General features: G+C 41.6%; 2 protein-coding genes across 4 annotated transcripts in view; one reads left to right on the forward strand and one right to left on the reverse strand.

The window, feature by feature from the left end:
* The first annotated feature begins 1,770 nt into the window (after nt 1-1,770).
* LOC131136488 (retinoic acid receptor RXR-beta-A) lies at nt 1,771-9,718 on the forward strand. Of its 2 annotated transcripts, XM_058083362.2 has the most exons (12): nt 1,771-1,938; nt 3,029-3,236; nt 3,396-3,549; nt 3,674-3,853; nt 4,118-4,171; nt 5,891-6,051; nt 6,347-6,476; nt 6,570-6,696; nt 6,790-6,831; nt 7,223-7,314; nt 8,086-8,191; nt 8,275-9,718. In XM_058083362.2, the coding sequence occupies exons 2-12, from the start codon at nt 3,096-3,098 to the stop codon at nt 8,420-8,422; spliced, it is 1,335 nt and encodes a 444-aa protein (XP_057939345.1). In that variant the 5' UTR covers nt 1,771-1,938; nt 3,029-3,095; the 3' UTR covers nt 8,423-9,718. The 2 variants fall into 2 exon arrangements, with proteins under 2 accessions (XP_057939345.1, XP_057939346.1); XM_058083363.2 differs by lacking the exon at nt 4,118-4,171.
* fhod3b (formin homology 2 domain containing 3b) overlaps nt 9,120-12,925 on the reverse strand; it is a 129,397-nt gene continuing 125,591 nt past the window's right edge. For both annotated transcript variants that reach the window (XM_058083359.2, XM_058083357.2), the window contains 3 exons: nt 11,955-12,141; nt 10,968-11,129; nt 9,120-10,878 (listed from right to left, as the gene is read on the reverse strand). In XM_058083359.2, the coding sequence (XP_057939342.2) occupies nt 10,796-10,878; nt 10,968-11,129; nt 11,955-12,141 (432 nt within the window). In that variant the 3' untranslated portion in view covers nt 9,120-10,795. The remainder of the gene's footprint in view (nt 10,879-10,967; nt 11,130-11,954; nt 12,142-12,925) is intronic.

Consider the following 12,925-nt stretch of genomic DNA (forward strand, 5'->3'; position numbering starts at 1 on the left):
TGACGTTGATTTCGAATCAACATTAGCAATTAAATTAGCAATTAAATTAGCAATTAAAGTGACAGTAGTTATTATAATTGGATTGGTTGATACTCGTTAAACACATTTAAAATATAAAAAGTACAGGGACAGACAAGTGTGTTGCGTTCAAGGACCACTGAACAAAGCGTGAAATTTCATGGGTTTTCTCCGGGTATTCCGGTTTCCTCCCGCATTCCAAAAATATGCTAGGTTAATTAGCGACTCCAAATTGTCCATAGGTATGAATGTGAGTGTGAATGGTTGTTTGTCTATATGTGCCCTGTGATTGGCTGGCCACCAGTCCAGGGTGTACCCCGTCCGAAGACAGCTGGGATAGGCTCCAGCACCCCCCCGCGACCCTCATGAGGAAAAAGCGGTAGAAAATGAATGAATGACACGTGTTAAACACATTTAAAATATAAAAAATACAGGGACAGACAACTGTGTTGCATTCAAGTACCACTGAACAAAGCGTGAAATTTCAATATTTGATTACAAAAAAACATCAATATAAAAGAATAAAAGAAGTACATTTATGCTGTGGGTTTTGTATTTTTATATTTCATATTGTTGGATTCGGGCTGCACGGCGGTCGTGTGGTTATTGGTCTATATGTGCCCTGTGATTGGTTGGCTACCAGTCCAGGGTGTACCCCGCCTCTCGCCCGAAGACAGCTGGGATAGGCTCCAGCACCCCCCGCGACCCTCATGAGGAAAAAGCGGTAGAAAATGAATGAATGAATGGTTGACATGTGTTAAACACATTTAAAATATAAAAAGTACAGGGACAGACAACTGTGTTGCGTTCAATGACCACTAAACAAAGCATGAAATTTCAATATTTGATGAAAAAAACATATCAATATAAAAGAATAAAAGAAGTACATTTATGCTGTGTGTTTTTTATTTTTATATTTCATATTGTTGGATCCTAAACACATTTTTCCTCCCCAAAATCTGCTAATCTGCTGGGCCATGAATGCTAAATGGCGAATGTGTGTGGATCACACACTTATATATACAGTGCTATATTTATCTGGTATATGCATATTACTAAATATTTTTTCAATAAACAAGGGAGCCAATAAAACATTTTTTCTTCAACTGTGACTTTTTTATAACACTGTAAAAAGTTTAATAACATTGAGAGATGAATTAATTAATTCATGTAATTAATCTCTCTTTAAATCTCACCTAAATACTTTTAAAAAAATAAGTTAGGGGCCAATGCACGTGTGCTCCCAGTAAAAAAAAATGTTAGTCAACATTGTCCTGTTGAAAGATATCTGGGGCCCCTAAACAGGATTTGGTGTGGGGGGGGCTATGGCTAATTAACAACTGACACGTCAGTGTCTGGGAGCCCCCTAGTGGCCGCATGGCTTAAAGCAGCTACTTGACGTCACAATATTTTATTGCAGATTGCCATCTTACGGTTATTGTGCTGTTAATTGATATTTTACTGTACATTACTTATTATACTTTTATTATACAGTGGTTAAAATATGTTTTTATACATGGGAGTAAGGAATGTAAAATGTTACTTTAAAGATTAAGAATAAATACACTTTATATAACCATCAGAATGTATCATGCTACCCTTACTAAGACAATTGAATGTGTTTATTTCAGTCTGAAACAATAATGATAATAATTATCTCTTACGGTTTGATATGCAAAAACCAAATCGCCCCCCCAGGCTTTGTATGTCACGTGACCGCACCGCTGGGTGGTCCCACGAGACTTGTTGGCTCTCGGGGAGCTGGCACTGAGCCATGATGGCGGCCCGTAAACAACAACAGCGTCAAGTTGAAGTCGACTGGCTTTGAGCGGCGGCCTTGCTGTCTGCTGCTGCTTTTTCGAGAGAGCGCAGCAAACACACTCAGACGTGCTGGTCAACAATGCGTCGTTTGTTTGTTTGGTGAGTGTTTCCGACCCCGTAAATGAACTCGACACGAGTATTTCCGCTCGTTCGGTTGTAGTTAGCGTCAAGCTAATGATAGCTCGGTAAGCTAGGTTAGCCGTGAGCGTAGCGAAGCGTCGCTAAGTAGATTAAATTGCGACGCCTACGCGTGGGTTAAGTGGTTCTTATGGGGAAAAACACGCTGCAATGCGGTAATATATGAGTTAAACTAACAGCGTCCGTGTCATTTTAATCAAGTAAAGAAACACACGTATGTGGCTAATGTTAGCCGGCTAATGGCAACTAGCCGAGGCTCGAGCATCCAATGTATCTGTAGCTGCTATTAACAAAATTGCACGATTCCCTTTCCGTTTAGATACATTTGTGCTTAATAATATACCACACACTAGCAATCAGTATTCGTGATATGATTTCTGTTTTTCTTTGGCCAACGTTAATGACATAGTCGCCGCATACAGTAAGCACGATTCAGCTAGCAAGACGTTGTTAGTTGAAGTTGTCGCTTTGCCAGCTAACAAACATAGATCGGTTAGCCATGTCGTATTATATTTAGTTTTTTTCTTTGGTACCTAAAAAATCTCAAGAGTGGGGGAATTCTATGTTCAAAATGTATATATTAACCCTTGTATTCCAGTAATCAGGGGTGGGATTTAAAAAAAAATGTCAACATTTACTGCAATTTAGTTGTCACTTTTCTATCTGTAATATTTTAAGTTACCTGGAAACAGGTAAACAATTCTACATTCTGCAGGACGATGATTTATTTCATTTTTACACAGACGTTGCTTTGTGTACCTCACCTATTAGTGCCCTCATAACAGGGACCTGTTTAACAGGTCTACAATATAGCTTGTCTGTTTATTAAACAAACAAATTACGCTTAATTCTTAGCTGTCTTATTTAAACTCCAGAGTATAATTTATGTCTTGTGCATTTATGATTGTCCTCTGCTGTCTGTGTTGTGTACTGCGGAGTGATCCCATGTGACCTGTTCATTTTGTGCACAAAGCCATAGGTGTTGACAGTGTTTTAGTACTCTTGTATACGGTACCACAACAATTACTACAACAATTTGTCACCCTCTCAGACTGACTGCGATCCATCTGGTGGGACGTTCTTCTTCATCATCTGTGTTGGGGTAGCCTATTAGAGCCATGTCTTCCCAGCAGCCCAACAGCTCAGCCCCCAGCAGCCCCACCAATGTCATTGGTTCCCCGTTTTCAGTCATCAGTCCCTCTATCAACTCTTCTATGGTGTCTCCCTCTCTGGGATTTGGACCCATTAGTCACAGCCAGGTATGGGGCATCGTTTGATAAGTGACCAGTTTGAAAGCTATTCTATTATGAAGCTATTATTCTAGGATCCTTCAGTAATTCGTCTCACATCTGTTAGTAGTAATCTCTGCTGAAATACTACACATAATGATAATTGTCTGTGGTTCATTGTTGGTGCAGATCACACCTTCAGGCGCCATGTCAGGGATGCATTCGATTAGCAGCTCAGAGGACATCAAGCCTCCGTTTGGCCTGAGGCCCATGCCGGCTCACAGTCCGGGAATCATGTTGTCTCAGAAGCGCCTGTGTGTCATCTGTGGAGACCGCTCGTCCGGTGAGTGAATGAACTGCCATCTGTTTCATTCCATTTGAAAGACGCGTGTGTTGCTTTTAATGTAAATATTTGTTTGAGCTTATCTCCTGGTTTCTACCGTGACTGTACTTTTTTTGCGCACTAGGTAAGCACTATGGCGTGTACAGCTGCGAGGGTTGCAAAGGCTTCTTCAAGAGGACGGTTCGCAAAGATCTCAGCTATACTTGCAGGGACAACAAAGAGTGCCTGGTGGACAAGCGCCAGCGGAATCGCTGCCAGTACTGCCGCTACCAGAAGTGCCTGGCCATGGGCATGAAGAGGGAAGGTATGCAGGTTGCTCATTGCTATAAAATGTCTCCCAAAGTAAAAAAAAAAATAAAAGAAACCAAATTGGAGCCAAGTAGCAAGAGACGGTAGAACGCGTGAGGATAAAAAAAGTGTCTTTGTGGTTACAGTAGAACAGTGTGACTCTCTTAATGGGACTTTCAATTAGGGAGGTAGAGACAGACACCGGGGGCCTGGTTTTATAATTTAACCCCTTTCTTTCTTCATTGTCCCAATTCTACCCTTTCTCCATTTTTTTCAATAGCGGTCAAACATGTAAGGTGGAATGAAGAAGATGGAAAAGATGAGGGGTGGATGAGTATGGCATTAACATTTTAAAGTTTTTTTAATAATGTGTTGTAGTTTGTGCTAATTAACATGTTTAGAGTAAACAGACAAGAGATTGTTCCTCGGAGTTGCACTACAACATCCTGTGAATGTCTCCTCAGAGGAACAAGTAGTGGGAAGGACAAGGGTGTTTGTACTTCGGCTTGGCGCGTTATGGTTATTGTGTGCAGTATGAGGGAGGGGACATGTTTAAAAACACAACGGTGTGTTTCCTGTAACCATCACATTATCTTATTTTAAGGACGGGTTCACAGCAAACAAGTGCATTAAAGCGCCTCTGCGCTTTTAAAATTCATTGCGCAATAAATTTTAGTATGTAGTCAGTGTCCTAGCATCCCACTATACATACTGTACATAGCCACCATAAAAAAAGAAATCTGCAAACAAAACAGTAGCAACAAATTGTATGTTCCAAAGCTGATATGTAGCGGTTCCTTCTTTGGCTCATCTCTGCATGGTTTACGTTTTAGGGAAAGTATTTCAATATTTCCATAATCATACAACGTAAACAGTACCTGTTGTCTTATATTCTGCAGATACTGTATATTTAATAAAGCAGTATATTTAATGTTAGTGTAAGTCATTCCTAGATTTGAAATGACGTCAACAGGGTGCACTGCTGCTTGATAAGAGTTCTTCACATGTTTTAATACTTTAGTTTTTTGTGTGTGATGGCCTTTCCCGCCATTCCCTCTTTTCCTTTGATCTTATCTTAATATCTCTACCTACTTCAACATCCATCCATTTTCTATACCGCTTATTCTCATTGGGGTCGCAGGGGTATGATGGAGCCTATCCCAGCTGTCTTCAGGCTAGAGGCAGAGTACACTGCAGGGCACATATAGACAAACAACCATTCACACTCACTATGGACAATTTAGAGTAACCTACCATGCATGTTTTTGGAATGTGGGAGCAAACCGGAGTACCCGGAAACCCATGCATTGGGTTAACATGCAGGGATTCGAACCCAGGTCTTCCCGATCTCCCGATTGTGTGGCAAACATGCCAACCACTCAGTCACCGTACAGCCCCCCACTTCATTTGTCACTTCATTTGTATTTAACTTAGTCAGGACATTCGTGTTATTATCCACAGCACTAAGATAAGATAAGATATGCCTTTAATCGACCCTCAGTGGGGAAATTTGCAAAAAAACCTCCCACTTTTCCTGACATGCTCGTTTTTCCCGAATGCATTTCCGGTAATTGCTGCTGAATGCATTCAGCAACTATTTCCAACATTTCTCAACACATGTCGAACCATTCAATCATTAATTCAGGACATTTGTGCTATGATCCATATAACAACAATTACCATTTTTCCTGACCATTTCCATTATTCCAGAATTAGCTTACTGCTATCATTCATACATCCGTTTCAACTTTTGGCAGGTTTGCTTGTTTCAAAAGCCTATCTTCTGCTTCAACACTTGTTTCCTTTAATATACATCATATATATGTTGTCTTTCATGATGTCATAGTCTTGAATACTCTTCCTCATTACATATAAGTTGTATTGCTTTCATCCCTGTTTGTCTTTTATTCCTTTTTTTCTCTTTTTTGTTCCTCCACCTCCCACCCCCATCAAGTTCAGGCATTCACGCGCAATGTCTTCAGCCATTGCAGTCATCTAACTAACCAGTAGTCTTCCTCACGTAAGTCACTCTTCCTTGTATCGTCTGATTCAGCGGTCCAGGAGGAGCGTCAGAGGAACCGAGAGCGTGAGGGAGAGCTGGAGTTCAGCATGAGCATTAACGAGGAGATGCCAGTGGAGAAGATCCTGGAGGCGGAGACTGCGGTGGAGCAGAAGACTGAGCTCCACTCTGACGGAGGCTCTGCAGGAAACTCTGTGAGTGCAAGCAACCACACCACATGCTTTGTTGTTTGTTGGTCTTGAACCTTTAAATCTATTGCATAATTATTTGTTCCCACGTAGATAACAAAATGGTAATTGGTGAGAATAAAATTAATATTAATTATTAATTAATAAAGTAATGGAACATGCTAATAGGCCAAAACATGAATACTCTAGAGCACTTGGAGTGTGGGCCATCAGGTCACACAGGACAGAGGGGCGCTCGTGCCCAAGTCCTCTGGTCAGTGTGTGTGTGCGCCCATGGTGATGTTCTCCTGTTCCTGTCCAGCCCCATGATGCGGTCACCAACATCTGCCAGACTGCAGACAAACAACTCTTTGCCCTGGTAGAGTGGGCCAAGAGAATCCCTCATTTCTGTGAGCTGCCCCTCGACGATCAGGTCATCCTCCTGCGTGCAGGTGCATCAACACACACACACACTTTTCCCATTGCTACTACCCGTCCAAGTCATCCTCAGTTCGCGAGTCTGAACCCTGTGACACTTTCATCAGGTTGGAATGAGCTCCTCATCGCCTCCTTCTCCCACCGCTCCATCGCCCTGAAGGATGGTGTTCTTCTCACCTCGGAGCTGCAGCGTGAGGGTGCTCACAGTGCAGGAGTTGGAGCTATTTTTGACAGGTTAATTTATTCAGTCATTGGCCGGTTTGATGTTTACTACAAAGTTATATAGTATTTCTTCCGAATCTAAAGTTGTTTGTTGTGTCTACGTAGAGAGAGTGTGCAGAGTGCAGAGGTTGGTGCCATATTTGACAGGTAAGTACTTGCACAGAACGACACACTATAAACCTTGCAATCCCAGCGTCACATTAGCTTTTTTTTTTTCTTTCATCGGAGTTTAACAGCTGTTACGTTCCAAGCAGAAGCTTTAGGAATTGTACACTTGATCAAAGTTACTTAAGATTTGTCAGATCAAAGACTTCAAAACATGAACGTCCACTTGACTCTACTTCATGACTCTTCAGTCATGCATCGTGGGAACTGTAGTTCTTTTAGCCATGTCTTAGCGTCATCATTGTTTAAGATGCAGGGGGGAAAAGTAGCGGCCTATAGTCTGGAATGTACAATAAATAATTTGTTTGTCACATTAAAAAAAATAAAAATAAACACCATGACCTATTCTTGACCTCCGAACATTCTCATGCAGGGTTCTCACTGAGCTTGTCAACAAGATGAGAGATATGCAAATGGACAAGACAGAGCTGGGCTGCCTCCGCGCCATTGTCCTCTTCAACCCAGGTGAGCTTGCGTGCTGCCGACGTCTTAATGCATGAAAGGAAAACTACCTTGTTTTGTAATTTTGACCATCGTCCTCCATTGTTATGAGACATGAACACGTCATATATATATATATATATATAAAGGGGGCGTTCTTGGCCCTTTTTTTATATCTTTAGAAAGCACAGAAAAGAGACACGTTTTCATGTCTCACATGAGGACTGTGGCTGATGGGCTAAATAAATTAAAAAAAGGTAGTTGTCCTTTTAAATTCTCCAAGTTTTCCATGAACAAGCACAAAATCTCGTGGTGGTCGTTTTATATGGAAACAAAATAAGTGGAGCAGCAACCACTTATCTTCCTGACTTCTACAACTGTTACTACGTGGGATTGCAATACATTGGTTGTTAGTGGGGCTGCATGGCGGTCGAACTACGTGGGATTGCAATACATTGGTTGTTAGTGGGGCTGCATGGCGGTCGAGTGGTTAGCGCGCAGGCCTCACGGCTAGGAGACCCGAGTTTGCATGTTCTCCCCGTGCATGCGTGGGTTTTCTCCCACATTCCAAAAACATGCTAGGTTAATTGGCCACTCTAAATTGTCCATAGGTATGAATGTGAGTGTGAATGGTTGTTTGTCTATATGTGCCCTGTGATTGGCTGGCCACCAGTCCAGGGCGTACCCCGCCTGGGATAGGCTCCAGCTCACAGACCCATGAGCACAAATAGTAGAAAATGCCTTGAAAATCAGCGCCCTCTGGTGGCTCTCAGTCGTGATTGTGTTGTCCTGAAGATGCAAAGGGTCTGTCCAACATGGGGGAGGTGGAGCTGCTGAGAGAGAAGGTCTATGCATCCCTGGAGGCCTACTGCAAACAGAAGTACCCCGAGCAGCAGGGCAGGTACGTGCGCTTCCTCCCTCTTCCATACCCCCCGCTTTGTCACATCCGAACACCAAGCACACGCGTGTCTGACTTTTTGGCAGGTTTGCCAAGCTCCTCCTGCGACTGCCCGCCCTGCGCTCCATCGGCCTGAAGTGTTTGGAGCACCTGTTCTTCTTCAAGCTGATCGGCGACACGCCCATTGACACTTTCCTCATGGAGATGCTTGAAGCCCCCCATCAGCTGTCCTAGAAAGCAGCGTGCAGACTGTGGTGAGCTATAAAGAAGCGTGGGACTGGTGTGTGGCACTTTAACTTTTGGAAAGATTTGTCCGCTTTGTCTCACTGCTATCTGGGTTCCACATCCTTTTTTTTTTCCTTTTGTTCTTTTTTTTTGTGTTTAGTGCTGCACAGATTTGCTCTTTTTAGACCAAACCCGATGCTCAGCATGACCTTCAAGCTGGTGCTATGTGTTAAAACGACATGGTGGATCGAAAGAAGTATTTTAAACCTTCCCTCATTAGCTATAATACCATTTTATAATAGCTTTTTAGACATCGCTTAAGTCATCCCTTTTAAACGGAACCAGATGGCGAGCATGAGTTGAAGACCTAGTCTTCTTTTTTTTTTTTTAATCATTTCTATTCACGATGGCTGTCCAACGGTTGCAAAGCTCCGCCTCTCCCACGAGATGAAATCTTAAGAGGTTGATGCGTTTGCAAGCGACTCTCCTACATTTAGACTTGTTTACGTCTTTTACGCCCTTTTTTATTTTTATTTTTTTCCTAAGTCCAATCACTTGACCGTTATTATTTGTAAAAGATCAATGCCCGCCACCTAAACGTGTAGGCGGCGTTTGGTGCTATTTCAGAGAAGACGCCACATTTGGTTCGAAAACCTGACACCTAAGAGGATATGCAAATACGACCGTTTTGTTTATTTTTTGGTAAAAAAAAAAAGAAAAAGATGTAGCAATATAAAAAATATTAACGTGCGTCAGAGCTTTCTGCCTTTCACTCATTCAGGGGTTTTACTAAGTAAATCACGTCTGGTGGAAAGGGAATATTCCATTTTGTAATTTATACAATTTTGAGGTACTGTGCAAAAGTAATTGTTCAGGGAACGTGTATATTGATTTTCAATTATGATCAGGAGATACAAATTATATAATTCTTAACCTGTGCCCTTTTTTTTTTTTTTTTAGCTTTCAGATAGCAGAACATGTGTTGGGTTGCACTGGATTTTGCTGACAGTGTTTCAGCTGGTATTTTTTTTGTTTGTTTCTGCTCCATTGTATTTCCTTCCATACTTCTTTTCCTTTTTAGCTCGGTAGCTGTCCTGTTTATTGTATTGTCGCTGCAGTTTATTCATCATGATCACATTTAGGTCCAGAGCACCTCAAAAACATGACAAAATACGTCATAGCGTTGTAACGGTTTGCGACTAAACACCATCGATAAACTAGACCTTGCAGGTGCTCTTCAACACACACAGGGACTTGAAGCATGGGGTTGTGTGGTGGACTCAAAATAAAACATAAGACTTTCAATTTTGGGACTTTGGGTGTGCAACTTTTCTTCTTCTTCCCTTAAGAAAAAAAAAAGACAACATCAAAAATAGTTTTCATGAGCTTTTTAATTCCAAGAGCTGTATTAGCTGCAGATGAAGCTGAGGGTAGTGGGGTAGCGGGTAGTGCAATGACATCACAAAAGTCTTCCGTCGGAGTTACTAAAATCAAACTGTACCTTCCAAAAGTGACTCTTAAAAAAACAACAAAAAAACAGCACAGACTGGTTGCTTCGCTTTAAATTATATTTAGAATAATACTGCTTTTTATCTATATTACACTATTCTACACAAAAAAAACACAACCTAAGTAACTTTACACATCTGCTTGTAAAAACATTAGAATTGTTAAAACGTTACACGCTACACTTGGACTCCTGCTGGTGCTTTCTTTTTCTTTTCATGGCTACACTTCCAATATATCGCATGGAAAGATGGGACAAATTTGATTTTAAAAACAAAAAAAAGCAGATTAGATGAGAACAAAAGATAAACTGGCCTACTTTTGTCCATTTAACATCATTATAAATGCGTATTGAATAATGTTCACATTCAGCGTTTAAAGTGAAAAGTCATTATGGAGCCTTTCCAAGTAAATGTAAGGCAATGTTTGGGGGGGGGGGTTGTATTTATATGTTATGTAATTAACCCCGCACAGCCTTTTTTTTTTAAAATAAATAAGTGTGACAAAAGGCACTGAAATGTGCAGCTCAACACATAATCTATTTGGAATAAATGGATGGAATATTTGCATGTTATCCATGTTTTCACATTCTATTGCTAGCCAGCTAATTAGCATCCAGTGCACCTTGTGCAGAGAGACTAAAGTACCACAGTAGTGTTGTACACAGTAACCATCTTTGGGACTTGTTGCTCTCACTTCGACCCCCCCCCCCGCCCAAAAAAAAAAAAAACACCCCACCACACAATGATGCGTTTAGGTGCTCTTAGTGTGCAGTTCAACAACAGATCAAGCAGTGCATTAGCAAAAAAAAAAAAAAAAAAAAACTCAGCCTAGCTTCTGCTCTCACGGTCGTACAAACAAGCTCCAGTTCCTCATTCAAACCTGCATGTCGGAACCACCGGACACGCCCAGGAAGTTGGCTTCCTCTGATGTCAACGCGCCCTTCAGCGTCCTCCTCACTACAACCAACAGCAGAGCAGAAGCGGTAATCAGCATCTTTAACGATCCCCCTGCCCCCCCCTGCCTTTGTCCACTTCAACTGACTTACGTGATTTGCGATTGACTCTCGAACGCCGCCTCTCGCGAGGTTGCGTCCTCTGGCTGGGGCCCTGAGTGGCTGAGCGCACGATCCGCTCCATGATCTCGTCAGCTGTGTCGTCTGTGCAGTTGACGGCGTCGTCGTTGGCCACGCACCACGGAGGGACTCGACCTGAACAGTCAGTCATCATCCACTATTATGTACGGTAAGAACACTGTACAAAGTTACCACACTAACACTGATACACAGATACTTAGTATGTACTACTACTGCTAAGTCGGGTGTGTCCAAACTGCGGCCTGGCGGCCATTGTAAGTAATAAAGTTGTAAGCGAATGAGGAAAAAGTCACAATGTTATGAGAATAGAGTAATATTATATGCAAAAATAGTAGTTTTACACATAATACATTTCTTTTCAATCACACCAAGTCAAGACAAATAAGTAATGTATTAATTTTTATTTTATTTTTTTAACTTTCAATGCTTAAATCTCTCTATTAGTTCTGTCTACTGATGATAAGTTTGTATAATTTTGTCCAAACAAAACCCAATTTGTGAAATTGAAAAATCACTAAATATGCGCTACTACTACATGCAATACTAGTACTAAATTAGCTTTAAAGTACAATATTTGATATGACCTAATAAGAGCCTTGCATGGGTCCACAATCCATCCTTAACGTCGTGCAATAGCATTTTAATTGAATTGAAATTATGCTTGACTGAGTGTTTTTATTTATTTTAGTTTTATTTAATTTTTTAAATTTTTATTTATTCTTAATGTAGTTGATATATGAACGATACACTGACTGTTGGGCACTTTTTCAATTTTGTTGTGCTTGTTACAATGACAAAGTTCTGTTCTATTCATAACAACCTTGATTTTTTGATGTGATAAACTACGAATAAAGTTGTATTTTTTTTCCGAAATGGGTATAATGTATGTAACCTCTTATCTACACAGGTACTAAATCGACTATCGTTATTGAGCGTCACCTTTTGTGCTGCCGGCTCTCGTGCGGACACGGAGGCCCGGCATTGTGGATGTCTCGCTGTCTCCGCTCTGCAGGCTGCTCTTCAGCACGGCCTTCATGTTCTGGTGCTCTGCGGCGTCCTCGGCGTACTGGATGCCTTGAGGCTGGCTCTCGTGTGCGTCGGGCTGCGGACCCCCAAATTTGCCGCTCTGTGGATTGGGGGAGGAGACGTGCTGTTTGTAGGAGAATACACACATTGGCTCTGACACAGCACTTTGGAGACTTGGTTATTCACGATAGTTACACACACACACACACACACACACACACACACAAAAGCAGCGATTAGTCTGCCAAATCCGATGCCGCTAATCAGTCGTCTGGTATTGTTCACTCTGTTAGTCACAGCAGAAGGTTCTCCATGCGATTGACTGCTGTCAATCTCATCCTACCTCACTGCTGTCATCATTGTCGTCGTCACTCTGCAGTTTAAGGAGGTGAAACAAACACCTTCAGGTCAAACGGAAATGTTTTCACTTCGGTGATATTTGAAAAAAACGTAAGACGTATGTCGTTTTTTTCAGTTTATTCAACTTGCTTTAACGCACTTTTCTGGGTCAAAAAAACAGGGGAAACCTCACACACGCTCAAGAGGGGCCCCAGAAGCACCCAAAAAGGGCATAAAATGCCAATGTTCGGGGGCGGTGACTTTTGAAAAAAACGTAAGGGGTTAGTATGTCGTTTTTTTCAGTTTTTTTCAACTTGCTTTAACGCACTTTTCTGGGTCAAAAAAACAGGGGAAACCTCACACACACTAAAAAGGGGCCCCAGAAGCACCCAAAAAGGGCATAAAATGCCAATGTTCGGGGGTGGTGATTTTTGAAAAAAAACGTAAGGGGTTAGTATGTCGTTTTTTTCAGTTTTTTCAACTTGCTTCTAATGAACTTTTCTGGTCAAAAAGACAGGGGAAACCTTACACACACTCATCAGGGG

The sequence above is a fragment of the Doryrhamphus excisus genome, linkage group LG17, assembly GCF_037039965.1.
Source record: "Doryrhamphus excisus strain RoL-2023G ecotype Guam linkage group LG17, RoL_Dexc_Guam_v1.1, whole genome shotgun sequence".
Taxonomy (NCBI): Eukaryota; Metazoa; Chordata; class Actinopteri; order Syngnathiformes; family Syngnathidae; genus Doryrhamphus; species Doryrhamphus excisus.

What these genes read in the sequence shown, in the direction of transcription:
- LOC131136488 (XM_058083362.2), top strand. Translation starts at nt 3,096, where the DNA reads ATGTCTTCCCAGCAGCCCAACAGCTCAGCCCCCAGCAGCCCCACCAAT. An exon ending in CTGTGGAGACCGCTCGTCCG is followed by an intron (nt 3,550 to 3,673) that starts GTGAGTGAATGA and finishes TTTGCGCACTAG; the next exon opens with GTAAGCACTATGGCGTGTAC. An exon ending in GAGGCTCTGCAGGAAACTCT is followed by an intron (nt 6,052 to 6,346) that starts GTGAGTGCAAGC and finishes GTTCCTGTCCAG; the next exon opens with CCCCATGATGCGGTCACCAA.